General features: G+C 55.5%; 1 protein-coding gene across 3 annotated transcripts in view; it reads right to left on the bottom strand.

Moving 5' to 3' along the window:
- The window catches only part of LINGO1 (leucine rich repeat and Ig domain containing 1), a 150,332-nt gene that overhangs the window by 18,873 nt on the left and 108,275 nt on the right, over positions 1–23,184 (bottom strand). Inside the window, exon 1 of one of the 3 annotated variants that reach the window (XM_074155930.1) lies at positions 7–66. The exons of the other annotated variants lie outside the window; for them this stretch is intronic. Coding sequence (XP_074012031.1) covers positions 7–12 — 6 coding nt within the window. The 5' untranslated portion in view covers positions 13–66. Of the gene's footprint in view, positions 1–6; positions 67–23,184 lie in introns of those variants that run through there. 3 annotated transcript variants of the gene reach the window in all.

Below are 23,184 nucleotides of genomic sequence, written 5' to 3' on the forward strand. Positions count from 1 at the left end.
GCTTACCTGCATCTCATTCTCGCCGGCGATCTCCTTCGGTCAGAAATGGCATCTCCCCTGGCCCCCACCCCCTCCGCCAAAACCTCCACCTGCAGTAACGCAGCTCCCCCTCTCCGCAGCGACAAGACGAGAGGCGGCGGCGCTCCCAGGTCCGAGCCGCCCCCCCCCCCTCCCCAGCCCCGAGCCCGGGGGAGGGCCGGGCCGGGCACGGGGCCGCTCCGGGGCCGCCCTTAGGAACGCGAGGCGACCGGCTGCCTCCCCTCCGCGCCCGCCCGGCGGCCGGCGGCGGCGGCACTGCGGGGCGGCGGTGGCGGCATCGCCCCACCGGGCGGGCTGGCACGGCCCGGGCTCCGCACGCCCGCTGCCGCCGGCCGGGTCTGCCGCGGCGGGGCCGGGCTGGGAGCCGCCGCCGCTCCGGCCCCCGCCTCCCCTCCGGGAGGAGCCGCCGGCGGGCGCGGGGCGGTGCGCGGAGCGGAGCGGGGACGGCAGCGGCGGCGGCAGCGGCGGCCAGTCCCCTCCTCCCGCCGCCTCCCCCGCTCCAGCGCGGCGAGGGGAGGCGAGAGCCGGGGGGAGGGGGGGGGCGGAGGGTGAGGGTCCCCCCCGGGGCCGGGGCGGGCGGCGGGGGGAGAGCGGGGTGCTTTTCGGGGAAGGGCTGCTGTCTCCGGTGTTGTGGCACCGGCAGACCGAGCGCCTTCCCCCGCGATCCGGCGGCAAAGAGGGGCGGGCGCTGAGGACAACTGGTGGCTGGTCGCCCCCGGGCCACCGGCAGCCCTTGCGGAGGGTGGCGGGGGTGGGACACGGGCAGTCCCCGCTTCTCCGCCGCCGGTGCAGCCTCGTTGCTCGCAGAGGGCGGACTAGAGGAGCGCTGCCAGTCAGTGCCCACCCCTGCCTGAGCCTGCTGAGGGAAGATGCCAGGCGACCCTGGAGACCTCACAGCGGTCCGTTCTACAGCAGCTACCTCTGCAAAGCCTTTTGCTCCTCTTTTTTCACTGCCTCCCCCCCCCCCCCCCCCAAACACATGAGAGGAAAAGGGCTGCAAGGGGCGGGGGGTGACACCTCTGAGGACTGATTTGGGCCCTGGTGATCCCAAAGGGCCTCCTTGGAGGCTTGGCACATGCTGAACTGGTGGCATCTCATTCAGGACTAAGTGCACGGCTTTCTAAGCGCTGCCCACTGCTTCACCCCCTTCCATTATGGACACTGATTTATCGAGCAGCATTAGCAGATTTGCCCAGCGCTGGCTCTTCCAGTGGAGGCAGCGATTTCTCTGGCAGTAATGGACACAAACCTTGCTTCTAATGTGCATTTCTCCCTCTTGCTTCCTCTCGGCAGGGCTCTCCTGGGGTGCTTCCCGCTCTGTCCTGCTTCTACCCAGCTGTCCCCCCAGCGTGGCTGGCTGTGGGCCAGGGCAGGCCCAAGGCAGCTGCACCAGGGCCCTCCGGATTGGCACAGGCCGGGGCAGGGGGCTCTATGGGAGTCCCTTCGCTGGGTCCCATGAGCCTTCCCTTGGATGGCTCTTTCAGCCGGTGGGAGCTTTTGAGGAAGACGATGGCTTGGCCTTCCTCCACCAGCCACTTAACCAAGCCCAAGGGTGGAGATTCCCGTGCAGAGCATCCCTCTGGGCAGGCCTCCCTTCCTCCCTTCTGCGAAAGCAGAGCTGTGTGCTTGCCCCAGGCCTCTCCTGTGCCGTGATGTTCCCCCCGGGACACCCGTGTGTGCCCACCAGGAAGCATGGGAGCCCAGTGGCTGTCCCGAGTTCGTGTCCCTGCAGTGGGCTATGAGCAAACCCAGGGTGGCGCAAGCCCCACTCCGTGCTCAGAAGCTGCTGCCTCCCCCGCAGCCCGCAATGGAGCTTCTTATCCTCCTGCTCGGCACACGCGAGCTTCCGAGCGGAGCAAGAATAAACAAAGGGTAGGCACGGCGAGCTCGCCAGCTGAGGGCTGAATCACTCCTCCCCGCTCCGTGCTCCTGCCCACTCCGAGGATGCCGCCTCTCCTCCCGTGGGCACAGAGCCCGGCTGGGATGGAAGGGTGGGTGCCCATCAGGCGCGCAGCCCTGCATGGGCTTGGGGAAAGGATCCTCCTGGCAAGAAAGACAGGGGGTGAGAGCGCCTGTGCATGCGCCCTCTGCTCCTGACTTCAAGGAAATTCAGCCGGGCCCCCTCTCAGTGGTCCTCAGACCTTTACGCAGCGCAGATCGATGCCTCTTATTATTATGGCTATTTCAGCAATGCCATCGATGTTAATAGCACTTCACAAACACAGACGAAGCCGGCAATCTGAATGCGGCCAGAAAAAAAAAAAAACCAAACAGAGGACAAAAGACAGGCTAAGAGCTCTGAATGCTGTTAATGCTTCCCCCCACCCCCGTCCACCACGGTTAAAGCCTCACTAAAGTCCAGGGCACCACGTATCCAATAATAACACTCCATAATAATTCCTGGCATTGTCTGGTGTAAGCCGGGGGGGGGAATTTCACCTCAGCCCTTCCACAAAGATACAGCAAATACAGCGTGCGAGCGGCGCTGGTGGCTGTGTGAAAGCCATGCTATACACTGCCTGGAAGCAGGGGGCCTTCCAAGACCATCTTTCCCACCTCGGCTCCAACAGCCGTCCCCACCCTGGTGGCGCGGTGAGCAGCAGAGGATGGGGGACTTGGCATGCAAAAGCAGAGGTGAGCTTTTTGGGCTAAGGTGGCATCCTGTGCAAAACCTGCCTCTTCTGTAACCTCTGCATTCGATTTCTGAGTGGGGCGGGCGGAGGGAGCGGCGCAGCAGGAGAGGCGAGGGCAGCACGGGCGCTCCAGGTGCGGTGGTGGAGCAGAGCCCTGGTGTGCTCTGCCAGCTACGGCGGTGCGTTTTGGCTGGCAGCGAGGTGAGGCAACAGGGAGGACGGGGAGCGCAGCGAAAAGAAAGCATCAATTAATAACCACTCTCCTAGCTGGGCGCAGAACACCAAGGCCCTTATCCATGACACTGGAGTTTATGAGGAGCTGTTACACCTAATCTCCCCAAGATCTGCTACACCCCTCAAGGAGCAGAGCTGCCACTGGGCTTTTTCCTTCCTTCAAAAACTCTCAACCCACCTCTTGGGTGACACTTTCTTACCCTAACAGCCCCAAGGACACCTTGGAAAAAGGCAGGTCCCAGCAGCAATAAAATCCCTTGATTTCTGCAGGAGGAACTGCACTGGTCCCCGCACAGTCCCACGTTTCTGCATTTACCGATCTGTCCTTTGTGCCCCTCTTGCCCCAAAATATTGCCATCGTTTAGCCCCAGTGCAGCAGTGAGCTCCCGGGACTGGAGGGAGCCACCAGGACAGCTGCCCAGAAGCAAGGGCAGGGACCAGTGGGCAGCACAGCTCACCCCGCACAGCACCAGAAGCCCAGATCTACCTGGGACTGTCAGGTTGCCCCCGGCTCTTCACAGGCCACCACCGGCCAGCCTCTTGCCACCACAAACAACTGCTGGGAGGGCTGAGGCCATCCCGCACACAGACGGTAACGTGGCCCACCTTTAACACATCTCAGTTGAAGAAGAGCAGCGATGCAGCTCTGAGGGGCTGAGTTTGTAATGTTACCTGGGAGAAGGGCATCAATGGGACATGAGGAAAAGGAATAGGATAACAGGGTGCTATCGTTCCTGGCAAGGGGCTGCTTTTGTAGAGGGACATTCAGAGTTAAGGTAAAGGTGAGCTTACTGTTAAGGGTCCCAAGGTGTTGTAGCATGGGTGACAGAGTGCTGGGGACAGCCAGAAGCACACCCCCAAACCTCACTAGAAGTACTGCCCTCTCCTGTCCCCACTAACAGCCTGTATCTATTTGCAGCTGCCAGCTTTGCAGCAGACATGCTTTTCTTCCCTCTCCCATCACCTTTACTGGCCTCTCCCATGCTGTTGAGACCAACTCCAGCTGCTGTGGGAGGCCACAAAGATCCACTCAACTGGGTCAACCTCCCTCTTGCATCATGGCATGACTCAAAACGAGGGACATCCTGTCCCTCCAGGTGTGACTATCTCATCCTGACCTACGTGAAGCCCCAGGCTGCAGAGGACACCACAGAGCGCAGCTCTGCTTACAAGCCCTCATTGAACATTTCCCTCTTTAAAACCTGCAGGGAGCGGCAAGAACATTTGGGTGTCCATCTGCGGGGGCTCATCCCTCAGACAGATGCTCCAGCTCTTTGCCACTGCCATCCTCAGATGATAACGGGCTGTGGCAGATGGTTCCCTTCTGTTGGCAGGAGGCAGGAGTTTATCCCTGCTCTGAGCTCCCTCCTGGAGAGGCGGCACCTGCACACCCTACAAGGGACCGAGCCTCCCGCCCGGGTAGCGTGGAGCAGACCTGCCCCTCAACGAGGCTTGCTGGGACGTGCTCTGTTGTTCCCCAGCAACATCTCTCTTGGTTTCAGCACACGTGTCCAGGAATCCCACAAAAGGTTCAGAAAGGGCTGAGCTGGCAGGAGGGAGACGGATTTTAATTACTCCCATTATTATTATAGTTCCTTTTCTTTCAGATTTTCACACTTCTGTCGTAACAAGCTGAGCTGAGAAAATACGTGCAAATGCCAGGCTGAGATAAGATGTACCACACCTTGAAGTACTGCCAGCACCAGCTCTGGGAACGCCAGATCGGCTGCCTGCCCCTCCAGCCTCCTCCCTTTGTCAGCAAGGACTGAGGGAGGGTCTGTGCCCGCTCTGCCCCTGCGCACCTGGACAGAAGGGTGCCTTAACGTTTCCCCTGGGCTTGGCCAGCAACTGGCTCCTTGATCCTGCCCCTGGAGAAGGCAGCCATAACCTCCTGGCTGCTCCTGGACCCAGATGTCTTGTGTTTGCCTTGCACAACACATGCACACCGAGTTCTTCTGCCCATCTCAGGGCTGCAGCAGGACCTGTTCCCCAGGATGGCTGAGCGCTCCAGTCCCTGCGGATGCAGTCAGGGGAGAAACGTGCTCTCAGATCGCATGTGCTTTCTTCCTTGGAGGTGGTGACATTTCAGGGTGTGGGGGGGGGAGTGGGACGAAGGGGCAAGGCAGGATATTCCTGCTCCCCCATCCCCACGGCCATCTGGATGTGCACTGATGCCTCCTCACAGCAGGCTGAGTCAGTCCAGTGGCTTCTCATTATCAGCTGGAGGGAGTCCAAATTCTGCATTGTACGGCTGCTGCTGAGTGAAATTGAGGATCGTTATCAAGTATTATCATAATGGTTTCTCTCTGTACTGTCTTGTACTGCTCCTTGCCCTGGTCAGCTGATTGATTTGGAGCAGAAGGAGGCAACGTACCAAAAATCCTTCGACCACCAGCGACCCACTCTTGGAATAGCTGTGGCAGGAGCCATACGACATCACCACTGACGTGGGCTTGGTCTGTGCAGGCCATTGAAGGCGATCCCACCACTCTCCCCATGCACAGCCTCACTTGCTCTCACTTGCCCTTCTGGCAGCAGACATGTGGCTGCTGACACCTCCAGGCATCTCTGTTCAATGGAAAGCGAGGTGAGAGGTAGGAGATGCTGTGCTCGTGCCTTGCCCATCTCAAACCATGACACGACCTCCGTGATGCTCCAGAGAACAGGTAGAATGAGGGAAAAAAGCCTTCCTGTAGCCCCCCACAGGGGGGTGCTGCTGAAGGGGAGATGAGCTGCTGGTGCACAGGAGCTGCCCCAGCTCAGCTCACCCAGGTCTCTGCCAGGGCCCGGCCACCACTCCGTCCTGTTTAGGCTCAGGGTGCAGAAATTAGGCCTTGCTATGAAATGCTCTGTCATGGAGAGAGGCCACATGTCCTAATGTCAGACTGACTCAAGTGCCTGATAGCTTGACTGCTCTATCAAGCAGCCCAAATGCACTGCATGAGGGCTGCAGGAAAAGACTCCATTAAATTCTTAAGCTCATTGACACATATACAGAAGGTATTAATAATATCAAGCATCTCAGTGTCTATTGTAGCCCACATCCAGGAGATGAAAGATAATTTCTGGGACAAGGAAGTTATGACAGTGACAGCTTTTTAACAGCTTGGCATAAGAATAGGAGCCGCACAATGGGACAAAGAGTAATGATTAAAGATCTTCGCACAAAGGAGAGAGGGCCTGGAGACCGTGGTGAGTGTGGAAGACATGAGAGTCGTGTCAAATGCCCATGCAGAAAAAGAAAAGGTTGTGTTGGACAAGGAGGACGGGAAGGTGGTGTGGGAGATGTCCCACTGGGGCTGACTCACAAAAGCTTGACAACTAACGGAAAGGTGTCAGGGTGACTGGCGGGGATGAAATGGGCTCCTCACCTTAATGTTTAAAAGAAGTTTGGTCCCTGGCTGGTGTGCCAGGCAGAGAGATGGGCATGCCTAAGCTGGGGCTGCAGCCAGCCTGGCAAAAGGCTGGGAAGCAGGGGATGGAGCTGAGCTGTGCCGGAGGCTGGGCAGGACCGACGAGCAAACATGTTGGCTGGAGAAGGGGAGTCTGGCATGGGACAGGGTGAGGAGGAAGCTCTGCTCCCCGAAGGCCAGAGCCAGAGAAGTGGGGGCAGCGGACCCAGCACCTGGACACCCTTGGAAGTTTAATTATGACTAATAACCTTAGTGTTTCTTTGCACACATACACGCTCCCTTAATGTACACTGCACATGTAAACAGCTGCCTAGTGACATTTGCACGCCCAATTACATCTGCATATCATTGATTTACATGCACAGTTGGAGAGCAATTAAAACACTGGAGCCTGCTTTGCACTTTCCCACGGCCACCTCCGTGAACCCACACCGAGGAGGAAAAGCAGCTCGTGACAGGGCCAAATCCTGGCCCAGTTCCCTACGGCTCATGCCTTTTGATTCCCGCCCCCCCCCCAGCGGTGTGCGGGGAGAGCCCTGGCCTCAGCGCATGCCGAGTGGAGTGGGCTCACGTCGGTGCCCTCTCCTGCAACGCCTTCATCTACAGCGACCCCAAAAACCAGCTGTAACGTTTGCTGTTTGCTCGGCTCCTGTCATAAGTGACTGGCGCCTTTCCAAAAAGGATTAAAAGCAGGGAGTGAGAAACATAAAAGCTCGTGTAATTATGTGCAAAAAGCCCCTTAATAATTTATAGAGGGAGAGGGTAAATATCTTTGTGTGTTATTCAAGTGTAGCTCATTGTCCCGTTTGGCTAATACCCAGAGTGCACGCATCACAGGCTTTATCCGGGAGGCTGTTTTGCCTTTAATACCTTTCATAAATTATTGAATTTATAAAGAGGAAAGCAGGTGTCATGTCGCTCCTATAAACAGCTCGTTAGTTAAAACTAACGAAGGTGGGGAGCAACAGTTTCCTCTCACCTTCCCTGTCTCCCCTCTTGCTGTCTCTGCTCTCATCTGCGATGCAGTGCAGACCCTGGGCTGGGGCAGAGCAGTGGCATTTGCCTAAAAAACCGAAGTCTCAGGGCAAATCAGAAGCCTGGCTACAGAGAAGTGGCCTGTGGCACCCCCGAGCCCTGGTTTTCCGAGACCTGCTTGTGCCATCAGTGGAGGCTGGGGAGGCAGCGAGGCTGGAGGGGCAGAGAGGATCGCCGGCTCCATCCCCAGCTCGCCAGCTGCAGTGTCACCACCCTCATGTCACCTGTGGTCCCCTGCTTGGACACAGCGACGGGGCATTAGCTCCTCTGGGTACCTGAGGATGTTCTGGGCGCTCTGCTCCCAGGGGGAGGGCAAACATGAAAGGTAGACCCCAAGGGCAGGACAGGGGCCAGAGATCTCCATGGCAGGAGGGCTGAGTACAGATGTGTCCCTGCCTGGGGGTCCTCTCACCGCAACGGCCACATCTGTCCTGTTTCCAGCAGACCAGGCCAGGCCATGATGCCTGAGGGCTGCTCCTGAGCGCAGGGGATTTGGCTTCAGGCTGGCTGGGGGAAGCACAGCATCTCCCTGATTTTTTGCTGAGCCAGGCAGGGTGTTAGAAGGCTGCCTCTAAAAAGAGCAGACGTGTGACTGAGTCAGGCAGCACGTGTCTGCGCGAGGGAGTCAGCCAGAGCACCCATGCACAGGAAAACCAGTGTGCAAGCATACCCACACAGCCTCCACCAGCCAGCCGGCCCCCCCGCCCCCCGCCCCAGGGCTGTGGCCCCCACCCCTGCACTGCAGGCCGGAGCGTAGCGAACGCACGCCGCCGAGGCAGAGCAAGCCCGCGCTCGGGGAGCAGCTGGTTCGGAGGCTCCACTTTCACACCCATGAGAGAGTCACTGAAGAGATGAACCCACACAGGCACCTTCTCCAAATATAATACATATGCATTGAAAAACAGATACAGAAAGGGGAGCCATCAAAAGTATTTTAAGTGAAGTTTAGAGCAGCTAGCGACAAATCAGGGTGAATATGCTGCAACGCAAAGGACCCACATGGAAAACGTTGCTGTAGGGAAGCCGGCAACGCTGGTATCCCGACGGCCATGGCACGGCACAGCACAGAGATGGGGATACACGGAGCAACCAGAGCCACCGCTGCCAGCAGCAAGGCGCATTTGAGCCACATGATGAATGGCGGACCCTGAAGAAGACCCGGCAGGGCCTCATGGGCATGAGAAGAGAGAACTGAAACTATTGATAATCAATTAACTCCTTCAATTACAGAAGCCTAATGAGGTAGCGCAAAGTCAGCTCTAATGAACAACAGTTTAATAGAGGCGGTTCCTCAGGGCACGAGTTTTTGACTCAATCTTTACAAGGTAGGAAACACCGCAAAAGTATCAAGCAATTAGTGTCACTTAATGAACACCCGCTCCCTGCTCTCTGCAGAGCTGACGGTTCATGGAGAGCAGGTGGCTGGTGTGGCATGGGGTGTCCCTGACCCCCGGGAGATGTCCTGCCCCATGCCTGGTCAGTCCCCAGCACGGTGGCCCACCAGCACTGGCATGGCCCGGCAGGCAGCTCTGCCACCGCGGCTTTGCTGGCAGCATGGAGCTTGTTTATCCTGGCGGAACGCACAGATTCTGGGGATGCTGCCGGATGCATTAGTTGCCGTAAGATGAAGCGAATGTCACAGGGCCCAGCTCTCCCCTAAAGGCAGCTATTTTTTCAGGTTTTTTGGTGATGACAGCGTAAGTGACAAAACAAATGTCACTGCCCGCTGGCCCCGATGCCTCCCTGGAAACCTGCCAGCTTCTGTGGAGCACTGGGGGAGGAAGCAGGGGGGTGCTGGAGGAGAGATGCTGCTCCCCCCAGGAAACCACTGTCCCTAATGCCCCTGCATGGACCCCCTCTATGCCCATCACAGGGGCAAGCAGTGGCACAGGGGAGCTGTGCCAGGAGCCCTGCTGCACCCCTGTGCCTAGGGAAGACCGGTGGAGGAGAGCATGGCTGTCCTTGCTCAGCGGGACACTGTTGATCCAGAGCCGGGGATCTCCCACAAAGCCAGGAGCCTATCGGTGCCATCCCTTCGGGAAGCACGGTGCTGCACCGACTGTGTTGGGGAGGGATTTACATACTAAGAAGCCTCCAGCGGAGTAAAGACAACCTAACATCTATTTCAGGTCTCAAAGCCAAAGGCTGTATTTCAAATCCGCTAATCAGGTGAGAATACAGCAAACTCGTGCAGCGAGGAGCCGGGGAAGGAGGGGGAGTCTCCAGCTCCTGGCAGCACTCCCGGCTCCACAGCCATGTCCCCACAGGGGCTGGAGGGAGCCCATGGCAATGGCACCCAGTGCCCCATCAGCACTCACCAGAATTGGGCTTCCAGGGGAAGGGACTCTCTGCTCTGTGGGGGCTGAGCCCCAAACTCCTGCTGCTTGGGGTCCCTGTGGAGAGGCCCTTCCAGCATCTAACCCTCCACGTGCAGGGGCTGCCGGGGCCCTGCCTTTACCCAGGGCCATCCAGAGCTGAACCAGAGCACAGATGCCACAAAGAAAGCAGAGAGAGGGGAGAAACTCCCCCACATCTTATGATTATTGACACAATCTCTCTCCCCCCCACCCCAATATCTACCCAGCCATTTTTAAAAGCGCTGTCTCCACCTGAAGAAGTGCTTGAAACACAGAGACATTTCCTACAAAATTGCATAGTCCCACAAAGCTCCCGTGCAGCCCGAGCTGCTGGGGGGGAACCATCAGCTTGGCCCCATTCCCATAGACGGAGCAGACGGAGGCAAGAGGGCTCGCTCCCCGAGCCCAGGTGTGTGGTGCTGCCCGTGCCTCCGGCTGCAGTGGCAGATGGAAGGTGGATGTGTGTTGCCTGCGCTGTCTGCTGGGACCACGCAGGGACTTGGCCGTGGCCTCCCTGCCCTGCTGATGGGCTTGGGAGCAGGGCGGATGGCTGGAAGAGCCCAGGTGCCAAGAGAGGCACAGGTCAGGTAATTCACCCACGTGGACATCCGCATGTCTGTAAAAGCTCTTGGGTCCGAGCACCGCTCCCAGGGGTGTAAAGTGTGGGGCAGATGGCCCCTCGGCCCAGCTTGGGGAGAGTGTGAGGAGGAGGTGAGGAGCCCAGAAGCCATCCCTGTGCAGAGTTGGGTCAGAAATTGCAGAGGAACAGGGACCCAGGAGTCTCCCAGGATTGGTGCTGGCCGGGATAAGCCAGAAAGGAAGTGCAAGGCAGTGGATTGGAGGAAGGAGGAGAGACATGGGTAGATACAGGTAGGGAAGATGACAGTCCCGCACTCCTGGCACTAGACCCATACAAAAATCTGAATTTGTGAATCTCTAGTTCCCATGAGCTGAGACCACTGTAACCAACAACTGCCCCCAGCTTTTACTAGCCCGACAGCACTGACTGCAGATGCCAACCTTGGGGGGCTACCAGATCCCGAGCTCAAATGGATCTGCAGAGATCTCCAGGCGATGGTCCCCTGACCTGGCTGGTGGCTGGCCTTTGGGTGGGCAGGGGTTTGCTCGTCCCCTCCAACCCTCCCAGTGCTCATTTTTCCTACAGCGTGGAGGGGACATGGGGCCCCAGTCCTGGCTGGCCTCCCCCAGACCATCTCATCACAGTTCATCAGGGCCAGAAAAGGTGCCGAATGTGGGTCTCGGGAGTGAAAAATGCCTGGGAAGGTGGGGTGCAGGCTGTTGTACGGAGGATGCTGGAAGAGCCGGTTTCATTAACAGCTACGCAGCTCCAGACGCTGGAGATTATTCTCGTCTCTCTTCTTGTTTGGTCGACTTACTCAAAGACTATTAGTGGATTAACTAAAATTCTGGAGCAGCATCTTCACAGGGGGTTTAGGGAGGTGGAAGGGGTAGCTTTCATGTTCCCCTGGAGCAAGTCTGAGCTGGGCGGGCTTGCCAGGGGAACAACAAGAGGCACAGAGTCCTGGCAACAGCCGCGCTCTTCTCCAAAACTGGCAGTGTTGTAGAGAAACAGTGCTGTCTGGAGGGCAGCAACGTCAGAGGCTGGCAAGCCAGGCGGTTCCTCCTGCCTTCTTCCCTCTCACATGTTAAGCTTTGCAGCTTCTGGGCTCCATTTCACAGGGAGGGCTTGGGGACGCAAGGGACTGATCCCAGGGATGCGGGAAGTCTCTTCCCACCTTCTGTCCGTATGTCCTCCCCCCCGCAGGCAACTCCCACTGGGGGTGTTGCTCTGATAAGCTCTGATTTCTTGTCCCAGAAGGTCCCATGGCCATGCCCTGGTCTCCTCACAGCCCACAGATAAGCAACCTCACAGCGTCCCTTATTTTCCTGGGCTGTGTTGGCGCATGTGGCAGAGTCTTCCCCCTTCCCACCCCCTCCCCGTCAACTGGCAAAGCCCCAGTGGTTTCCCCCAGAGAGCATGCGGTGAGATACAGCATGAAACAACTGCAGATAATTAAAGGATTGAATGGGGTATCGAAGAAGAGCAGGGAGCTTGCAACATCCATAAATAGCTCTCCTTGCCGAGCTGCTTAACTCCTTGCTTGTTCTTGCCAAAGTGCAGACCCCAAAGGGATGGTGCCTGTGCATGAATAGGGGTGGAAAGTTCAGGAGCATATTTTTAAACCATTCAAGCTGTACTCAGGCTGAGTGATACATTATTGTCTGCGTGTGTCACTTCAAATGTCTTATGAATGCAAGGGAAAAAAAAGCACCATTTTGCCTCTCTAAACTCCCACCCCTCTGCTCCTACCCAAATAACGTCAAGCTAAATCTGACAGGCGAAAGGAAAGCACCACGAGGTCAGGCTAGTTAAAAGCAGCGTGAAACTCTCTTATCCTCTGGAAGGAAGAGCCCCAGTTTGCAGGGCCAGAGGGCAGCGGGGCTGGTGGCACGTGCAGGGGCAAGCAGGCACACGTCTGCACAAGGACAGCGGTGTACCTAGCAGGAAAGAGCCTGCTAGAAAAGTACTGGGGTCCCCCAGGAGCCCCAGGAAGGGCAGTATGGCTATGTGCCTAATGGAGATGGTGCCCTTCGTCTCACATGGCAGCAGATCTTCCCCAGACCATGGGGATACTGGATGCAGAGTTAGTGGCCCAGGACAGCAGGGAAGTGAGATGAACTAGTCTTGACTATTGCCACAAAAGCACAAGGGGCATCAACCCATTGCTTACCCCTGTTCCGCAGCCCGGGGAACAGGATGGTATCACCTCAGTGCCACAGCGCTGCCCACCCTGAGCCTCTGGGCCCTCTCTGGGGGGCTGGCACTTGGTGGCAGTGACAGTCCGCCAGTCCCCAGGACTGGCAGCCAGCCTCAAGCTGTGGCTGGAGACAGAGATACCAAAGAGTCTGACAAACGGCTGGAGCCATGGCGAGATACAGAGAGAGAGAAAGGGAAAACAAACCAGAAACTCACTGGGAAATCATTCCTCTCCTAAATGGTGTTGGTATAATTAAGCAGCACAGGCTTTATGAATGATACCATCTCTGCCTCGAAACACATCATTACCTCTCTCTGTAAGAGCAGTATTTTTAAATACATATTTCCTCTTTAAAAGTCTGAGAAGAAGGCTCCATGGCTGGGACGCTAGGAAACGTTGCTAATCACCTCTTATTTCACCCAGTGTCAGGAAAGCGCTTCGTGCCGAGCTCTGGCTCTCCTGCACGCACACCTCTGCTCTGAGTCACCGCTGTGCACTTCTCCCCTTCCTCTCCTCTCCCTCTCCCTCCCTATCACCACCAATACCAGAGGGGATGACAGACCCTAACCTAACCCCCCCCAGCCCCAGAGGGTTCAGCCTCCCCTTGCCCAACCTGCCCAGGACACCAGTGCTGCGGGTGACCCCAAATACCTCCACCCAAGCTACATGAGCCCCTCACCATAATACTTCCCTTGTTTTACAAAAGCCAGGGCTCAGGGAGATGACATATTCCATCAACTGCCAGCCCAAAGTGGTTTCCCCCCTCTGGCACCCTCCCCACCCCAGTGGGGTCTGGGTGATGCTCTCATTTTGGTACAATTTGGGTGTTTCTGTTCCCTCAGCCCATGCCAGGTCTGCCATGAGCTCCCACCGCAACAGATTAGAGAGGCCTGAGCAAGAACGAAGGGTTTTGTGCTAGAAATTGAAAGTTGATGGAGTGTGTCACAGGAAAATGACAACAACCTACTGTACCTCGAAAGACAATTATTTTTCCCTCATTGGAAGTGATTGAATTTCTCCATCAGTGACACTACTAATGTCATCAACACCAACAGCTCTCTTAAGGAAAGGCTCTTTCTCAGCTGTGCACCTGAAATTTCCCTAGACCTGCCCTTTCCTCCCCTCCCTGCTTCGCTTCTTGCTCTTTTGCAGGACATGCTCAGCTGATGGCTGGCCAAGAGACCAGCTTATCAGATGTGTGTACTCTCCCCCCCTGTCCCCGTAGCTCCCACAGACACACGCCTCTGTCAGATCTGCTCCTCCACACTATTTCTGAAGAGGCTACGGCTGGAAATTACAAAGTTGAATTATGCTGCTTAACCATGATTGGCCATACTACTGCTGTTTTACAGCGATGGGTCTGATGCACACACCCAGACCAGCAAGGGGAAGAAGCTGGGAGACACAATGCCCTGTCTACGGATGGAGAAAAGGGTCAGGCTGCACCTCCAACTGCTGTGGGATTTGGATGTTGTGCAGCCACTGGTACCCCAGAGACCCCACTGTCCCTGCAGACCCTGAAGCACCGTACTCGGGCAACTCCAGCCTCCCTCACTGCCACCTTCAACGTCATGGACACTTGTGCTGGATACCAGCCTGGAGATGCCCTGCAGCCACATAGGCCTCGCACCGAGGTGAAAGGACAATGCTGCTACCCAAAAAGCCCCTTCTCCAAGTGATTTTGGCTCAGAATCTGGAGTAGCAACAAGCCCAAAGGGCTGTGGAATGGAGTCTCGTGCATGTGTGGGGCACAGCCATTCTTTCCAGGGGCACTGGCTCCCTCCTGGTACCAAGGTGCTTCCCCTTCCCACCCCAAATCCAGCCTGAGTTAATGTCTGCTGGCAGAAGGCCAGCTTCATTTATTAAGACACACAAACTCATGAATGAGCCACTGAGAAGCACTGGGAGCCTGGTACATCCCATAGTACCAACCCTGGCTAAGCGAGCCTTGCAAGGCTCCTCACAAGCCTTGTCCTCCCCCCCCGCCCCAAAGCCCCAAACGCCAATGACCCTGGGGAGCGCAGGAAGGTGCCACCAACCCGCCTGCATTTTGGGGGGGACAGCGGTCCCGTGGCAGTGCTGTGCGAGGCAAAGATCCTGGCTGGAAGGACAGGGATGGCGGTGCCACGTTGGGGCGAGTGGTGAGGCTGGCGCAGGCGGGTGCGTCATCCCGCTCAGCTCGGCGGGTGCCACGCACGCCGGGGTTGAGGAATGCGCATGCTCCGGCGGCTTTCAGAGCTGCATATGTTGTGTGGGTTGAGAGCACATATGTTAGATATACACACATCTACGTGTGTGTGCGTATATATATACACAGAGACATATATGAGAGAGACTATTATAGATACAGATTTACATAGATAATCAACACCAGAAATTACTGCAGGATTTTTAAGACGGCAGAATCAACCCCAGCTACCAGAAAATGGCTATCTTTATCTCTATCCTCTCAGCTTGTGCCTTTGGTTAGGCTGGCAAACGCCATGCGCCAGAGCCCCAGCTGGGCAGGGTGCTGGGGAGGCCGGATGGGTGCTGGGAGGGTGCTGGGGAGGTAGGGCTGCCGGTCTCCCACAGACACACTCTGTGCAGTGCCCTGGGAAGGGGCAAAGCGTCCTCCCCAGTGTGCAAGCCCAGAGCCACCCACAGGGCTTGTAGGCACCTAAGTCCTACAGCCCGAGAGGGAGCCGGAGGGTATCCGTCTGCCCAAATGCAACCTGCATCCACGAACGAGCCAGATGAACTGCTGTATCGCTAATGGAGAGAAAAGGCCTCGCAGGGGCAGGATTAATCTCTTTCTAAGGTGGCTGCCTGAGAAAGGTCAGATGAATTGTGCCTGGACGTGCCTTTTCTCTCCCTGCTGACTATAAATGTCATCCAGCCCGGAGGCAGGTACCTACAGAGGGGCCACGAGCAGTCAGGGAAAGCGAATCCAAGCCCACATATGTAGCTGCTGCTCCGGATCAAGCCTGGTGCTACGCGTGTCCGCAGGCAGCACAGGGAGGCAAACACCCTCCCCCCCGCCCCCCCCCCGCTTCTTGGCTCAGGGTTTGAAACCCTGAGATTTATTCCAGCCGCACGGCTCAGCTGTTAAAAAGTTATGACCGCTTTGGGCTTTGTAAGTGAAACTTTTTCATTCATTGTATCGGATAGCCCCAAGCACCATCACCCAGCTGTAAAGCACTTTGGAGTTGACTCAATGTCACATTTAAGTGCTGGATGCCTCAGAATTCAGGATGCTTCAGAAAGGTTATGTAAACCATTACATCAAATCCTGGGAGAGTTATTAAGGTGAGCGGCAGAGCATGGGAGAATGGGTGATTATCTCGCAGCAGCACTGTGGAACCACACGAGCAATGTCCAGCTTAAGGATGTAACTCATTCTCCTTACAAGCCTAATTTTGTTTCTCCCTGGTACTCCTTAAAAAAATTTTGAACAAAAAAAAATCTGTCTGCCAAAGAATTCTCTATTCTGTAAAATAATTATTCAAGAGAGTCTCCAATTAATCAGCTAAGGCATTGGGGAGATAAGAAGGTTTGAAAAATGGAATGTTTCTCACCATTGGAAAAGTCTTCTATTTCCCCCGCCCCTTTTTGGAACATCATATTTTAAATTCAGTGTGGTCTATTAACTCCAAATTTATTTTGTTCATCTGAACTAGTGCCTTTGAGGACTTGGGGGAGGACTGCATGGTTAATTTTGGAGCTATTTGCTATGGACTCTTGAACCTCTCAAAAGTGCGTGGGCTCCCCAGGGAGTTTCTCAAGTCTGCAGCACTTGTCTTCAAGGACATGAAAGCGTCTGCAGGGACCTGCAATTTTTCAGAGTTCAGAACGTACCCAGCCAGGTCAAAAGACGTCAGGAAATCTTTAGGAGCATCAAATGCATTTCGTAAAGCCCATAGCTGAGCTGTTTGGGTTAAATAATGGTAAGAAGCCTGCAGAGGCAACATGAACACTTTGGAAATTGCAGGCCTGAAGCAGCTAGTTGAAGGACCTCCATAAGTCAGCAGACATCGCACTGAAAATCTTTGGTGCTGTTGTGATAAAGCAGCCAAGATGCGCTAATTATAAAAGCATCACTGATGGAAGCCCTGCAGTGTCCTGCCCGGGGCATCTCCCACATGGCCATGCTGAAAACCACAGAAACCACCCAGAGATAACTAAAGCTGTCTTGCAGATCTCCTAATCCCACAGGATTTATACACTCCATGTCAGCAGCCTGCATCCACCTCTGGGTGAACCACTGGGACATTGCTCCTTTGTGTACCTACACCAGGGTGAAACGGGGTGGGATCCCGTTGCAGACTGACCCCTCGCACATGGTCCTGCTCCAGCAGCTCCCATACCTTGGTCCGGGAAGGCAGGTGCCTCTGCCTGCACACTGGCATGGGGCTTGGCAGAGGCACAGGGATGCCGTGTGTGCCAGGCAGTCAAGGCAGTGCTGGCGGTGTCTCCTGTACGGGACACACGGGCGCTGCCTCCCCAGCCCCACGCACACCCACGCTCAGCCCCTCGCACAAGACGAGAAGGAAAGCATTGCTGAGCAACTCGGCTAATTCCTGGACAAAAAGGGCAGTGTGAGCGGCGCCGGGTGTATAATAAAAGGTTTAGACCTATAGTTGTGCTGCTGTCACCCCCTCTGGTGGGTTATAAATGTAGTACATGCCATTGGCATTTGAACGCCTATTTTCATTTTGCTGCGTATTCAGTGGTGCATAATCGTGCCGGTGTTGAACAAGGGGGCAGTGACTCACAGGCAGGCTCCAGCAGCGCGTGGTCACTGTCTGGGGTGAGCTGCATGACAGTCCTGGAGAGCTGTGCCTTTCTAATGCCAGAGTATTACTCCTTAAGTCCTAAAAGCATTGCTATCGAATAAACCCTGCGCAAGCCCAGGACCCCGGACGTGGTCTTGGCCCAGCCATGACCACAGGAAGCTCTTTGGAGAGTGCTGGGGGTCCCAATCTTGTTGGGACTGGAGCTGGTCCATAATGAGAAGGTACCATTCTAGGTACCTTCTAGGCACCCAAACCCTGCGGAGAGGCTGTGGGGGGATGTCTTGTCCCCCAGCATGGCTCCCTAAAGGTGGCAGGGGAGCTGTGCCCGTGTGGCAGTGCAGAGGAGCATCTGGGTTGGGGCCAATCTCAACCTGCTCTGTGCATAAAAGGCGCCCGGTCTCCTGGGCTACCAGCTGGCACCTTTCACTGATGTTAACATTCATTTAAGAAAAATTACAAAAAACCCCAACATGGGCTAATTAGCTAATGACATTATTTTGGCCTGATGTGTCATATAATTAAACAACTAATAAACGGCAAGAGTCCTGTGCTGCTGAGGCTCCTGAGTCAATACCATGCTATTACCACTGTGTAATTGAGTTTACTGAGAACCGTAGCACAGACGTCCCAGAGCCCATGCAAGGAATGGTATTGAAATAGCCACCAGAGACCCACCTGCTGGATAAAGGAGAAAGACAAATCTTTTAATCTACAGTATAGCCCAAAGTCACACACAGAGAAGACGAGTTTGTGCTTCACACTGTGGTAAGCGCATTTGCTAGAGAGGAGGGTACACACAACCCAGGAGGGGGGCTACGTGTGCAAGAGCTCCTCTGGCAGCAAAGGGGACTTCCTGAGCTCCAGGCAGGGTGGGAGCAGGATGAAACGTGGCTTGTCCTCACTTCTGCAGAAACATTTCCAAAAATGTCTATTTTTTGGTATTCAAAATGTTTACATTTCTCCACTAAAAAGGTACATTTTTGGTGAATTTCTGGTGACAGAACCAAAAGGCGCATCAGGGCTACCAAGAAGTCTCAGGGGCGCCTCAAGGTTTCCTCCCGCAGCCCCGACTTTTGGATACCAAGTGCCCCAACCTAATACTGTGCCAGCAGGCTGAGAATGGGCCAGTAAAGCTGGATGGGGCTGCAAAACTCCAAGAAAAAGCAGGAGAGGAGTGGGTTGGCAACCAAGCTCTCACTTGAGTCATGAAGCACCTACAGATATCTCAATTTGCTGTTTGTGGGGTGAGAACCCTCAGAGGTGAATTTGTTATGTGGGTGCATCGTAAGTCAAATACAATGAACACACAACCTTTGTGTACACACACCCACCAGAGTCCATGCTTCCCCTCCTGCACTGCCTGGGCTCACCTGCAATGTGCATCCCTTGCGTGCTCCCACACTCCCCCCCCCGCAGCCCTGCTCCCAAGCCCATGTCCCCACATGCACCCACGCTCCGGCTCGTCCTCCTCTTTCTCCTCACCTCCCTTCCCTGGCAATGCCAGGCAAGAGCTTCTTAAGCTCCCGACTGCTCTCGGGCTGAGCCTGAAAGCTTCACAGTGGCACGGCAGCATCTGTCATCCCAAGGCAGAGGCACAAGCCTCCCGCACCATGCCGCTGTCAGGTCCCTGCACGGCAGCAACAGGCAAAGCCCGAGTCCTGCTGGCAGGCAGCGGACTGACTGGCCTCACGATGGGAGCCTCCTGGTGATAGAGCAACAGGAGGACATGGCATGACACGGGATGGACATAGTGGCTGCAAATCCAGGAGCTGAGGCAGGACCTGGGGGCCCATATGCAGTGAGACAGTGGCCGCAGCTCAGTAGGTCCAGCTCATATCCACACTGGAAATGGATCAAGTGGGGCCCAGGTAGAAATGCAGTGGGATCCTGTGCAAGGGATGCCCTCCCAGGGGTTGCAGCCTCAGTCGGTGCAGGGGCAGAGCTCCTGGAAGGTTTCTGGGAGTGCGAGTGGGGCAGACGGGCTGCAGCTGATGGGCTGAGCAGTGCTGCTCTGAGCAGGGCTCCCCAGGGCCCAGCACCCAAGGCCCTGGGATGCTGGCCCTGCTTTCACCCCCATCCCACCATGGATCTGCAGTCCCCTCCTGCAGCTCTGTCCCCATCCAGCAAAGCTCCTCAGGAAAAGGAGACTTGAGACCAAGCAATGAGAGAGCCTGAAAGGACCACTCTCAGCATATCCTCCCAGCTTCTGCTTAGCACAAACCACATCATCCCCCAAGAGCTCCAGCATCAAACACACAAGGGTTCCTCACTTAACCCACCATCGGTATTTAAGACAGACGCACAGCTCTGACTTCAAGACTGCAGTTTTGAAGCAGACTAAGCTTTGCTGCTGGTGCGGGAGGAGCCCCCCCAGCCTCCTAGGACAGCGGGAGAGGGATGAGGGAGACAGCGGAGCAACAGGGCTACATGAAAAGAGGGGCAAAACCCGTGCTTGCAAGAGGGCAGAGAGTGGGCACCAACCAGTGCCGTGGCTGCAGACGGACATGTGAGTGGTGCCAGGAGCAGAGGCTGGTGGAGCTGCCGCCAGCTCTGAGGAAGAGGGGGGCGTGCAAAGGCTCAGTGACGGTGGAGCTGCCGCTGACAGTGAGAGGCAGCTCCTGTCGTTAGCGTGAGCCAGGCTCTGCCAACCCAAATACCGAGATTGCTGAAAACAAGACGTGTGGTTGTGCGTCTTTGCCATCAATCAGCCGCACACAGGGAGCATGCTGTGGCTGCTCTGCCTGTCTGCAGTGGAGGAGGGCTCGTGGTTTCACTGAAATTACTCCATGGTGGTCATGGACAGCCCCACCAGGCCCCTGTTTGGCCAGGAGATGAGGACGGCTGTGCCCAGGCAGTGGGAACGTGTTCCATCCTCCTGGCTGGTCAGGGAAATCCTCCTACTTCCCTAGCCACAGCTCACCTGCTGTCTTCCCACGCCCAGTGCTCAGAGAGAGACCAAGGAGAAACATCTAACATCAACTGTGTGAGTCCTGGAGAGGTGCTTGTATGGAGAGTAATTCCTGCACTCGAGAATTACTCACAGAGCGCTAGAGAGCTGTGTTGAGAGCAGGCAGGGTGTTCTGGCAGGGACCTGAGCCCTTTGCCGCAGGGCCCTGGCCGGCTGCAGCCCATGGGACAGCTTTGTCCCGGTGCCTGCAGCTCAAAGCAGCTCAGTAGTAGCCACAGTGGCCACAGCTGCTTCCCTGCATGTTGCAGCAGCGCAGGGTGCACGGCGACCTTCCCCAGGGCTGGGGTGGACACAGCAGTGTGACTCCAGGGACCTGCTCATGCTGAACGCCGGGGGTCAGCTCACAGTGGGAGAAGACACCCAGACTCCAACCTGCTGAGACGTCTCCTCCTGGGGAAAGGAAGCCAAGAAGAGTGGGTGGTTTGCACACCCAACACTGGTTGGAAGCCATCACGGGAGGTGTACCCATCACAGGGCAGCATCCAGGGATGGCACCAGCCACCTCACCTCACCCCACCACTGCAGTATGCAGACCCCTGAGGCACCACCACCCTTCCGAAATAAGGCTTGGGTACCGCTGAGCTCTGGATTCTTCCCTCCGAGTCAAGCTGCCCTGCTTTGTCGTGAATGCAAAGTTTAAGCAGCCCCTGTGTCTTCCCTTTTATCTCTCATTTCTATGCTGACATTTTGAAGGAAATTTGCTCTCCTCCTTGAAATACGGAAATCCGTGTCCGAAGAGCACTCGGGCCCAAAAAGCCGAGAAGATAAACATATTTGGACGTGTGATTTCACAGTCGCTACGTTGATAGCTTTCAGAGGCTGGGTCCTGTCCATCAATTACCCGCAATGTGCATTCAGACGTGATAGGGGAGAACAAAAACTGACTCATTAGAGGGGAAGAGAGGTGAGTGAACACCAAGACTAGTTAAACAGAGCAGCTCACATTTCAAGGAGTAAAGGGAGATATTTCTCTCCTGTTCTCTCCCCCCACCCCGATACAAGACCACATCTGGGAAACACACCACAGCCAGCACAAGCCCACCATTTCCCTGGCCAAAGGAAAACCAGGGGTACAGGGTGTTCAGCATGACCCAGAAACTGTTGGCAGAGCTGACTTTTGGGCAAGAGATGCGGCGCGGAGCAGAATTCACCAAAGAGACTTTGAAATGGAGACATTTAGAGTGGGATTTTTAAAGATATTCAGGCCCCTCTCTTCCCTCTGGCCTGCAGGTACTTGGGAATGCTTTGCACATCAAGAATTATTTGTCTAATATATCACGTTAGAATGTGAGATGACATATCCAGGACAGACTTCTGTATAAAGCAGAGTTTTAAAAGCAAAATTTTAGCAGTCCCAGGAGGGACTGGGGCATGTGGTGGAAGTAGCAATGATTTCTGTTTAGCCCAGGCAGGGATTTTTGTCTGAATTCTCTGTCCCTAGGAAAGACAATTATCATTGACACCTCTGGCAGGGCAGCCCTGGCTAGAGGCTACCAAGAGCCGTGGCAGGCAATTGGGTTGGTCCCAGGGGGCTGCAGCAGTCTTGGGGGAATGGGTACTTATTTCCAACACTGAGCAGATGGGAGCTGCTGACAGGGAGTGATGAAAATTTGGCTCTGGTCCTCCAAGACACTTGCCTCTCTTTCGGCTTCTGAAAGACTTAAGCACTAACTTGACAAGTGCGATTAAACAATAATAATAATAATTGCCTCAACCTCATAACTTTTCCCTGGGTATGTGACGGGTGATGCAGGGCAGGCTTCCCTGGGCAAAAGGGTCCCACGGGGTGTGGGCAGCGCTGCCCGGCATGGGAGCTCCCCAGGGCAGTGGGCAGGCTCCGACCTGCCCCTCCTCTGCCTTGCCATGCTGGGGCATCTTCCTATCTATGCTTTGGCAACCCAAACCTGGGACCAACTTCAGTGCTTCCCCCTCTTTGCTAGGTGTCTCCTCTTGCCCTGCTGCTTCACCTCTCCCTCCTTCTCTTCTACAGGTTTTTTTCAGGGTGTTCTTTCCTTTTTAGTGTGCTAATCCCTCTCCTGAGTACAAACTTCTGCAGCCTTTGGAAGGGCAAGGAAATATTTCTGTTCTGAATACTCACTCCACAGATCCTCCTCTGCATGGAAACGGACACTATCATTATTGGTATTTCTCTCTCTCTTTTTAACATCTCAGCTAAGAAAACACTCTTTCTCCTATTAACTGTGAGTCTTTGCTATAGCAGAAATGAGGGGGAAGAGGTGTAAAACAGCCAGACTCCTGCTGCAAATATCTCTTTCATGCAGCCCAATAGGGAGTCTCAGTTGCTTTCAAGGTGGATTTCCACGCTGGGAAAAGGTGTGTGACATGCCCAGAGGCCCCATGAGACAGTGACAGTATGAACAGAGGAAACGCAGACGTCCCGGATGCTGTAGCAGGACAGGGTTGCTCATCTCCAGGAGCAGGTGGTCTCTGTGGCCCCACTCTGCTCCCAGTTCCTTGGTGGGAGATTTGAATGCTGGGACCTTCTTGTAGATCCCCAGTTCAGGTGGTTCCTGGCTGAGGGGCACTCAGCATTCAGCCATTTCAATAGCTATTTCCAAGTCCTGCTGGAGGTGACGCTAGGTGAGGGGACACAGCACTGCACAGATAAACGGGAAGACAATCTCTCTCCATATATATTTATCTTTCTATCTATAGGTAGAACTGAGCTGCCCCACACTAGGGCCAAAATGAGCCCACAGGAGACCTCCCTCGCACCAGCAGCCCCACGGGGTGGGGGCGAAGGCTGCCCTGCTTTAACAACCATGGCACTGAGCAGATTAAAACTAATTCATGAGCAAATGGATTAATCGGTTGAGGAGGAATTTAAATGAAGCAATCACACACATCTAGGCTCAAAAAGCCCCAAGTTCAGGCACCGCCGTTTCGTTTTGCCCATTCCGAACCTGCCTGGATTACCCCAGCCAGCGCT

Source organism: Numenius arquata, chromosome 11 (genome assembly GCF_964106895.1).
Source record: "Numenius arquata chromosome 11, bNumArq3.hap1.1, whole genome shotgun sequence".
NCBI lineage: Eukaryota > Metazoa > Chordata > Aves > Charadriiformes > Scolopacidae > Numenius > Numenius arquata.